The sequence below is a fragment of the Rutidosis leptorrhynchoides genome, chromosome 2 (assembly GCF_046630445.1).
Source record: "Rutidosis leptorrhynchoides isolate AG116_Rl617_1_P2 chromosome 2, CSIRO_AGI_Rlap_v1, whole genome shotgun sequence".
Classification (NCBI taxonomy): domain Eukaryota; kingdom Viridiplantae; phylum Streptophyta; class Magnoliopsida; order Asterales; family Asteraceae; genus Rutidosis; species Rutidosis leptorrhynchoides.
The window spans coordinates 590,883,669-590,893,815 of record NC_092334.1 but is presented as its reverse complement, the minus strand read 5'-3'; the positions used below and the strand labels follow the sequence as shown (position 1 = coordinate 590,893,815).

Genomic DNA, 10,147 nt, shown 5'->3' with positions numbered 1-10,147 from the left:
TAGACTTAACATCCATCTGGAATACCCTAAAGTTCATCTTAGCAGCATATGCCAAGAACAATCTAATAGCTTCCATCCTAGCCACTGGTGCATATGTCTCTCCATAATCCAATCCTTCTTCCTGTTTGAAGCCCTGAGCTACCAATCTAGCTTTGTTTCTGATCACAATCCCATCTTCATCCATCTTATTCTTGAAAACCCACTTGGTACCAATGATCTTATTAGTTTCATCATCAGGTTGAGGTACCAAAGTTCAAACCTTATTCCTATCAAACTGGGAGATCTCTTCTTGAATAGCTCCTGCCCAGCTAGGATCTTTGATTGCTTCTTCAGGACATGTAGGTTCAATGGTAGATACAAAATTTACATGCATATAGAAATTACTGGTTGCATGTCTTCTTGTTTTAACACCACTTTCCAGATTACCAATAACTTGTTCAATTGGATGCTCCTTTGTCCATCTTATGTTATGAACAGGTGAGCTTGTTGTGGAACACACAGCATCTTGATCATCAGCTGGCTCAGAGGAATGAGCAGCAGTGGGAGACAGCTGTTCATTATGAGTGTAACCAGCACCAGCTTGAGATCCTTCAGAACCAGTAGACCTATGCTCAAGTTGTAATACTTCTGTAGAGCCAGTAGGTCCACCTGGTTTAGACACAGATGGAATAGAGTGTTCCATCTCATCAAGAGCTTGCTGAGTTGGCTCTTCAAATAGTAACTCCTCATCTTCTTGACCAGAAGATGGAGTAGGGCTAGTTTCATCAAATGTAACATTAATAGATTCTTCAAAACAACCCCTTCTTTTATTTAAAACCCTATATGCCTTTGACATGTTGGAATATCCAAGAAATATACCTTCATCAGCCTTAGCTTCAAACTTGCCTAGTTGATCCCTATTGTTTAAAATGAAACAGGGAGTGCCAAATACACGAAGAAATGAAATTGAGGGTCTTCTGCCTTTGAGAACTTCATAAGCAGTTTTCTGATGTCTTTTCACTATTAAAGATCTATTCTGGGTAAAACATGCAGTGTTCACAGCTTCTGCCCAATATGAATTTTTCAGCCCAGACTTAGCCAACATAGATCTTGCTGCTTCAATAAAAGTTCTGTTTCTTCTTTCTGCAACACCATTCTGTTGAGGTGTTCTCACAGCAGAAAAATTCTGTGAAATACCTTTGTCAGCACAAAATTCTTCCAAAGTAGCATTTCTGAATTCTGTACCATGATCACTTCTAAGCTGCTTCACCAGTTGCCCATTCAATAGTTCCATTCTTTTGATAAAATTGATAATTTCATTAGCAGCTTCACTCTTTTGCTTCAAAAAGAATACCCAAGTGTATCTGGAATATTCATCAACAATCACCAGTGTATACTTCTCCCCACTACAGCTGGCTATATTAACAGGACCAAAAAGATCCATATGAAGTAGGTGAAGTGGTTTATCAATAGATGAAATCTTCTTTGACTTGAATGAGGCATGGTGATGCTTCCCTTTTTCACATCCAGGACACAGTCTGTCCTTCACATAAGACATTGTGGGTAGCCCAGACACCAAACTTTTACTAGATAACTTATGAATATCTTTGAAGTTGAGATGTGAGAGTCTCTTGTGCCATAACCACTTAAGGTTGTCTGCTGCCTTTGAATAAAAACAAGTATCAGCTGTTTTGACTGCTGTGTTCATGTCAATTTGATACATGTTCTCATATCTTTTTGCTGTCAGCAGTGGCTTCCATGTCTTATCAAAAATAGTGCCAATCTTCCTTCTGAACTGGACTATCTTACTTTTGCTTGTCAGTTGGCTTATGTTGAGTAGATTATGTTTAAGTCCAACGACATATGCTACATTTGAAAATGTAACATTCCCATTTGTTAAAGTACCAAAACTCTTTGTGTAACCCAACGAATTATCTCCATATGATACAACTGGACCATCCTTTTCTTGATAGTCCATCAGCAGGGACTTACATCCGGTCATATGTCTCGAACAACCACTATCGAGATACTAGATTTGCTTGTTTTGAATGCCCTGCACAGTAGCTAAGAGATTAGTTCTTTTTGGGAACCCATCCAAGGATGGGTTCTGGAAGGGTCATCTTTGATGATCTCTTCCTGTCTGCTGGCTTGCTTGAAGAGGCAGCAGCAGATGGGTTTAGGGTTAGAGTACACCGGTTGGCTAAGTGAAACTTGCTGCCACACTTGTAGAATTTTCTCACATTTGGTATCGGTGAATGGTCATACACTGAGTAAATGGGTGCAGTAAGATCGGGTCTACTTTCAGATATGGCAGCTATGAGCTGGTCAAGCTTGACAGTCATTATCTCAGTGATAGATGACTCAGCACATGATTCCACAATTTGGTTCACTTTAGCTTTTCCCTTAAGGGCAGCTTTCCTTTTAGAACCAGTACCATAATCATGTTGTTCGACGAGCCAGTGTGGGAAGTTACTGACCCGTCAGCTGATACCGGACGATTCGTGTGAATCTTGATTGCTGCTTTTGACTTGCCAGTATTGCGTTTTGCTGGATTGTCAGTAGCTACTGGTTGACCAGTACAATGTTCATCAGCTGGCTCAGCATTGGTGGAATTTGAACATGAAGGGGAATCAATTGTTTTTGACTTTCTTTGGTTATTTTCAGTGATTTCCCTTTTGATGCATCTTTCCTTTGGAGTCATATAGTAAATTCTTGATGGATCAGTAGTTTCATCAATTGAAGTACTGGTTTGCTTGGCTTTTACTTCATCCTCCAAAATTTCTTTCATGGACGGTGGTGGGGTCACTGTAGGTCTGACAAACTTATTTTTAAGACCTTTTTACCCTTAACTATCTTTGCAAAAGTATTTGGCAAGACAGCTTCAGGATCAATTTCGAGATTGGGGTCCATGTAAGTAACTTCTGCAAGAACAGCAGCAGCAGCATAGTCACCAGCAAAGAATGCTTCCACTTGGGCAGGTACTTGCTCATTTACACACTTAGCTGTGCATTGAGCAGATGTACACCATGAAGCAACAACCTTCTTGAGGTCATTTAGCCGGTTCTTAACATCTGCTGCCTAAACGTGAAGAGACTTTAAAACAAAATTTTGTTTTTCAAGTTTTGAAATTCATCCTTCAAGATCTTAATTTCATCAGTTTTGCTTTTAAGTTTATCAATTAAAGATTTGTTATCATTTTTCAAAACTTCTTCACATTTACTGCCTCTACATAAATCAACTCTTAGGTAGTCAAACATTTCAGCTTTTTCATCATCAGTATAAGTTCAAAAATTATCAACCTTATACAGCATTTCAGATTTCCATTGAGGTGAATCCTTTTTGGATCAGCTTCCCTCATATCAGCCACAAACGTACTATCATTATCATCCTCATCAGACTCCTCGACCTCCTTGGCCATCAAACACAGCTTTTTACCAGAAGAATAACCAGCATCATCATCATCAGTATCAGTATCAGAAGATGAAGAAGAGCTATTTTTATCCCAATCATGATGCTCAGCAACTAGAACCTTTTCTGGCTTCTTTCCCTTCTTATCAGCCTTTGCACTTTCCTTCATCTGAGCCTTCATAGCTTTGTACTTGTTCTTGTACTTATCAGCTTTTGAGAAGGAGTTAGCATGTGATGTTGAAGGTTTCCTAGACATGCATTCAGCAGCAAAATGTCCAACCTTCCCACAATTGTAACACTCAGATTTAGGACCCTTGACTGATTTGCTGCTATACCTAGCACTTGGTTTCTTACTCCCTTTATATGACTTGCTGGTTCTATTATGATTAAACCTTTTGAATTGCCTAGCAAGCAAAGCCATACCTTCAGCAAAACCTTCCACATCATCTTCATCATCAATGCTTTCTTCAGACCCAGTACAACTATCCACATCATCTTCAGCAGACTCTTCTTCTGCTGTCAACTTTTGAACCAGTAAAGCCTTTTGAGCTTTCTTTTTAGCGGCAGCCATAAGATTAGTATCATCCGTTTTAGAAGATTTTGAAGTGGTGGGGGCAGACTTAAAATTTTCTTTCAAGTTTAGTTCAAGTTTAGCTTCTGCCTTCTCATGGTTCCAAAGTGTACCATAGAGGGAAGACGTTAAAGTTCTTTAAATATGGGTGGTTCTTAGAGGGTCAGTCACTGGTTTCTATTTGGCAGACAATGAGTCAATGAATTTATTTACTTGTTCAAAATCAGTATATGTGATTTTCAAAGTAAGCAGGTCAGCAACTAAGGAGTTAAACCTAATGAAGGTTTGCTTAAGGGTCTCATTCTTATAGGCAAAGAACATTTCATACTCTCTTTTTAAAGCAATAATCTTGTTCTGCCTAACCTCATCCATGCCTTCATAAGTAACATCTAGATAGTCTAACATAAGCTTAGCATTCAGTTTTCCCTTAATCAGTTTGAACAAGTGATTAGGTAAAGTTATAGCTAACAGAGTTCTGATCTTAGGGTCAACTCCAACACGACGTTTGTCCTCAGCATCCCATTTGGCTGGAGTATTCCAGGAATGGCAGGAGTGTCAGCAGTGGCTGGAATGCTATCAATAGTTTCAGTTGGGACAAATGGACCATCTGTGGCAATACCAGGCATAAGTGGGGTCAATAGACTCCAGGTGAAGCATGAACCTTGCCTTCCAAGTTTCATACCCATCTTCATCAAATTTGGGTGGTCTATTGGATGAGCCATTTTCAAGGTAAGCTGTATTTAAGTATGCATCCATGAGAGAATTCAGATCCAAGATATTAAATTATCAAGACTGAAGCACTGATACCAGTTGTTGGTCCCTTGATTAACAACAGGAGTTTTGTAGAGGGGAGGTGAATACAATTTCTTTTAATTAACTAACCAATTAAACACAGTTTAGTATTCAAGTATGTAATTTAAATAGAGTCAAAGGTAATTTTTCAACTGTTATTCTTTAATGATTAAATCACAAAGAATTACAACTATCCTTGGCGGAATGATAGTTGGTTGATACAGATTTACCTAAGTATAGCTATGAGGATAAACTTAAAGCTATTACACGTTTTGGACTCTAAATAATAACACCCACACCACTAGTTGTTACAATAGTGGATACAATACTTTATAGTAGTCCTATTAATCGTGTAATGGTTCTATTGTCCACTGGTACATAGGATGTCTGTACTTGTGGGGACAACTGCATCAGAGAGCGTGCTATCCTCTTTCCTCTTTGGTAGCTATTTGCAGGAACACCCCAATTTGGTTTGGCACCACTATTCGCTTAAACAAATAGAATATTGTGTTCCCTAGGCATTGACAAAGTATAGCACATGTCTGCACATGCGTTAAACTTCTGCATTCTCACGTGGTCTTGTAAGGTCACTTGTCAGCCGCCGACGCGTGTCATTTCCTGTTCAACTTTGTCTTTGACTTTTGTTGAATAGTACAATTGATGTAGACCACTCAGGAAACCACCATGCTTGTAATGGAGCATGACTGTCTTGTGCTGTATGCTGCTTACCAGGTTTACTGGTTCTTCTTATGCTGGGTCACTTGATATTCTTGAATTGCTGGGTACTCATCATGTGCTGATTCGAAGAATACACTCTACCTTGTGCTGGTAGACTAGGCAGCATACTGAACACTTGACACAACAATATTTGCTGTCTATACATAAACAAACTTGTGCTGGCTACACATAACATTTTAGTGCAAATAAATTACAGTTTTGCCATAATTAAATCCTTAATTATTTTGGGGACTCAACATCCTCATATATTGTTATATATCTACAGATATTTCTCTTTCTAACCAAAAAATTACTAATACACCTATTGTGATTTCTTATACATGAGTAAAAATAGGGTTAAGCATCTAGATGATACCATATATCTTTTTTAAAGATTCTAGAAAAGGAATTGATAGCTTGTATTCTGTTGTATCAACAGAGAATTCAAGTCCAAAGGATGAGGCTGAAAGTAATACGCAGGACATGCTACACACATGTGAACACTTAACGGGATTCATTTAACAGCCGTTGTTGTGGAGACTAACCGCGTAACATATGCATACTTCAGGGTTATCTATGTCAATTTAGGATTTAAGTCCCTGATGTACAATTTGAAACAAAGTGAGGAGAGACCAACCACATAATTTTGTTTGGTTTTTTATACATATAAATCTATACTATATTCAAAGTTGAGGGATTCTCGGATATAGTTAACATGAAGTAAAAGCGACAACATTCAACATATGCGAAAATCAATTTCGACCTACCAAACCAAACAAAGTTAACAAAAATCTTAATTAGTACAAAACCAGGTTTAAAGTTAAATTTTATTTGTACTAGAGAGAGCGTTATTTTAATTCTATGTGTACTACAACCATTTGCAGTACAACAGTGGTTTGATTAGGCCATTAATGGTTGATATTTCACCACTAACAGTTGGTAAATCAAATCCATCCATACCCATTATATTATATTTATATTTATATATCAGTGCACACTATCTATTACACAAGCATTGCATTTACACCAAAACATTATATTTCTTGTAGGGTTTTCAAGATTTATCGTTGTCTCACTTTTCTTGTTTCAATATTGTATTTTTATGTATTTGTATAGCTGATTTGTAGTGGGTTTGTGCTGATTTAATCAGAAAAAAATGGAAATGGAGAATTCACTCAATATAGAGGAAACTAATGTGGTAAAAAGACTACCACCTTGGACTACACACATCACATGTAGAGGACTCGTAGCGAGTTTAGTAATCGGTGTGGTTTACAGTGTGATCGTAATGAAACTTAATCTAACGACCGGTCTTGTACCAAATCTTAACGCCTCTGCGGCTCTTTTAGCGTTTGTTTTCATTAAAACATGGACAAAACTTGTTCATAAAGCTGGGTTCGTTACGACACCATTTACAAAACAAGAGAATACAGTTATTCAGACTTGTGCTGTTGCTTGTTACAGCATTGCCGTTGGAGGTTTTTTTAATACTAGTTACTTTGTTTACTGTTTTTATTTTTTATTTTTTGGAATTATAATCATTTGATTAATTAATGTAGGTGGGTTTGGGTCTTATTTATTGGGATTAAATAAGAAGACATATGAAGAAGCAGGGGTTGATGTAAAAGGGAATACACCAGGGAGTTATATTGAACCTGGGTTTGGCTGGATGACTGGTTTTCTTTTTGTTACTAGTTTTGTTGGGCTTTTGGCATTGGTTCCTTTAAGAAAGGTTTGTACTTTATGCTTTACATCTTGTACTATCTGTGCATGGCTAAACAATGTTGTTTCATTATGCAGATTATGATCATAGACTACAAGTTAACATATCCTAGTGGGACAGCTACAGCAGTTCTTATCAACGGATTTCACACTCCAAAAGGAGACAAATTGGCTAAGTAAGCATTTTTATTTTCACATAAACATAAAAATTTCATCCATTTTAGTATTTATTCATTACCTAATTTGATTTCAGAAAACAAGTTATTGGGTTCACAAAGTTTTTCTCTGCAAGTTTCATGTGGGCTTGTTTTCAGTGGTTCTTTTCTGGTTCGGGCACATGTGGATTCACTTTTTTCCCTACGTTCGGTTTGAAGGCTTTCAAGAACTCGTGAGTCTTCTCTGTTTCATAACCATAATCAATTAGTACGATTAATGATGCATCGTTGTACGATTGATGATGATGATACAATGATTGTGTTATTGGGTGCAGGTTTTATTTTGATTTTAGTATGACATATGTAGGAGCTGGAATGATATGTTCGCATTTAGTGAACATGTCATTGCTTGCAGGAGCGGTGCTTTCGTACGGTGTAATGTGGCCCCTCATCGAGGATCGAAAAGGTGTTTGGTTTCCTTCGAGTTTGCCTGAAAGCAGTATGAAGAGTTTAAACGGTTACAAGGTTAGACAATTTTAAGATCAAATTAATTAAAAATAATTTCGCAACATACGGATGAAGTATAGTAATATGATTTGGAACATGTGCAGGTTTTCATATCGATTGCACTTATACTAGGTGACGGCTTGTACAATTTTCTCAAGATCACCATTTTCACTGCAAGAACGATATATCATACGTCTAGGAAGATACCTAAAACTAGTAAGTATTTCAAAACTGCCAAAAATTATTGGGAAAAAAAATAACGTTTCAGATTAGTAACCTTACATTTGGCATTTCTGACCCAATCATTAACAAATGGGGCGATTGGGTTATCTATCTAAAATGGGTCAAATAAGAAAAATTAGTTGGAAGTGAAAGGATGGGTCTCATTTGCAGTTGACCAAAGTCTATTCTTAATTCACACATGCTCCTAAATTGTTTTTAGGATTTTCTAACATCAACCCTAAGGACTGTGAATAGGGTGCAAAAAAGATTTGTACTTTTTGATAAGCGTTGTGTAAAAGTCAACATTAACCGCGTTGTACAACCTACTAATGCATCTTAACGACAGCCCTAAAGGCTGTCGTTAGAAACATCATTATATTAAAATTTCAAAAAAAAATCTTTTGCAAGTACAGACTGAATCTGTTTTAAGTTTTGACCCGTTACCCGTATAGCCCCCATCTTTCCACTTCCAGTTGGAACCATAGAAGCACAATTTTAACCCATTTCAAAATCTTACCAAATTGTTGTATGCAGATCCAGAAGACACTGACCAACCGCTTAGCAATACCGAACTGAACGAGGTCTTCTTGCGAGAGAGCATACCGTTTTGGGTCGCAGCTACTGGTTATCTAATATTCTCTATTGTTTCCATTATCGTCATCCCACTCATGTTCCCAGAGCTCAAATGGTATTACGTTCTTGTCGCCTATCTTATTGCACCATCTCTCGGATTCTGTAACGCATATGGTGCTGGTCTAACAGACATGAACATGGCATACAATTATGGAAAAGTTGCTTTGTTTGTGCTATCTGCTATATCCGGAAAACATAACGGTGTTGTTGCAGGACTAGTAGGATGCGGTTTGATAAAATCTAATGTTTCAATTTCATCTGATTTGATGCATGATTTCAAAACGGGTCATTTGACTTTGACTTCACCACGTTCAATGCTCGTTAGCCAAGCTATTGGGACCGCCATCGGATGCTTGGTGGCCCCACTAACTTTCTTTATGTTCTACAAAGCGTTCGATATTGGTAATCCAGATGGAGAGTATAAAGCTCCTTATGCTATTGTGTACCGAAACATGGCTATTTTAGGAGTTGAAGGTTTCTCTGCATTACCTAATCATTGTTTACAGTTATGTTACCTGTTTTTCGGTTTTGCAATGACGGCTAATTTGGTACGAGATTTTGTGCCTGAGAAATTAGGGAAGTTTCTTCCGTTACCAATGGCTATGGCCGTACCTTTTCTTGTTGGCGGTTATTTTGCTATTGACATGTGTGTTGGAAGTTTGGTTGTGTTTGTTTGGAAAAAAGTTAATGAAGGAAAAGCGAAGTTGATGGTTCCTGCTGTTGCTTCGGGTTTGATCTGTGGAGACGGATTATGGATTCTTCCGTCGTCGATTCTTGCATTAGCTGGGATTAATCCTCCTGTTTGTATGAACTTTGTGCCAACAAAAACATCATAAAAGTTTGAATTTTTGTTGAAGGAATATCAATAATCTTTAGTACTTATGTTTTGTTTAGATATCACAGTATGTAGTGGATGTGTAAACCAAATATATAGTTATAATTACTACATTACCAAAGTTGCATCAAGTAAATAAGCTATCTGTTTTGCACCACATATGTAGTTTATACCTTTATTTTTTTCATTTTATGCAGGTGAACTTTTGCTTAAAACATTAGTGTTTGATAACTTTTCTGAAAAAGTCCAAGTTAACTTTTGCTTAAAACATGGGTGTTTGATAACTTTTCTGAAAAAGGCAAGTTTTGTCAACGGCATTAAATTACACATAAATATTATACCATTTATTATGGTCTTCCATTTATAGGATCGTTTTAGTCCAACAACATGCAATACATATAAACTCATAAGTTTCTTAGTACTTTAAAATAAACTTATATAGAGGAAGATTCTCATAATTAGCTTATAAACATACATTTACTTCTTTCAATGTGGGATTATGGTTTGCACCTCTTAACCGATTATCTCCAACAAGAAGCACCAACCCACTAACACAATTTGGCGACCGTAATGCAATAAAAGTAACAGTAGTGATGTACCTTTCAT

At 37.2% G+C, this 10,147-nt stretch overlaps 1 protein-coding gene across 2 annotated transcripts; it reads left to right on the top strand.

The window, feature by feature from the left end:
• Positions 1–6,499: 6,499 nt before the first annotated feature.
• On the top strand, positions 6,500–9,622 carry LOC139893330 (metal-nicotianamine transporter YSL3-like). Of its 2 annotated transcripts, none has more exons than XM_071876489.1 (7): positions 6,500–6,945; positions 7,027–7,199; positions 7,268–7,365; positions 7,443–7,577; positions 7,680–7,869; positions 7,956–8,067; positions 8,608–9,622. In XM_071876489.1, the coding sequence occupies exons 1-7, from the start codon at positions 6,624–6,626 to the stop codon at positions 9,540–9,542; spliced, it is 1,965 nt and encodes a 654-aa protein (XP_071732590.1). In that variant the 5' UTR covers positions 6,500–6,623; the 3' UTR covers positions 9,543–9,622. The 2 variants fall into 2 exon arrangements, with proteins under 2 accessions (XP_071732590.1, XP_071732591.1); XM_071876490.1 differs by having other exon boundaries at positions 6,584–6,665.
• Positions 9,623–10,147: the final 525 nt, after the last annotated feature.

Coding starts and splice junctions, on each gene's coding strand:
- LOC139893330 (XM_071876489.1), top strand. CDS start 6,624: ATGGAAATGGAGAATTCACTCAATATAGAGGAAACTAATGTGGTAAAA. Junction 7,870..7,955: donor AGAGTTTAAACGGTTACAAG/GTTAGACAATTT, acceptor GAACATGTGCAG/GTTTTCATATCGATTGCACT. Junction 8,068..8,607: donor TAGGAAGATACCTAAAACTA/GTAAGTATTTCA, acceptor TGTTGTATGCAG/ATCCAGAAGACACTGACCAA.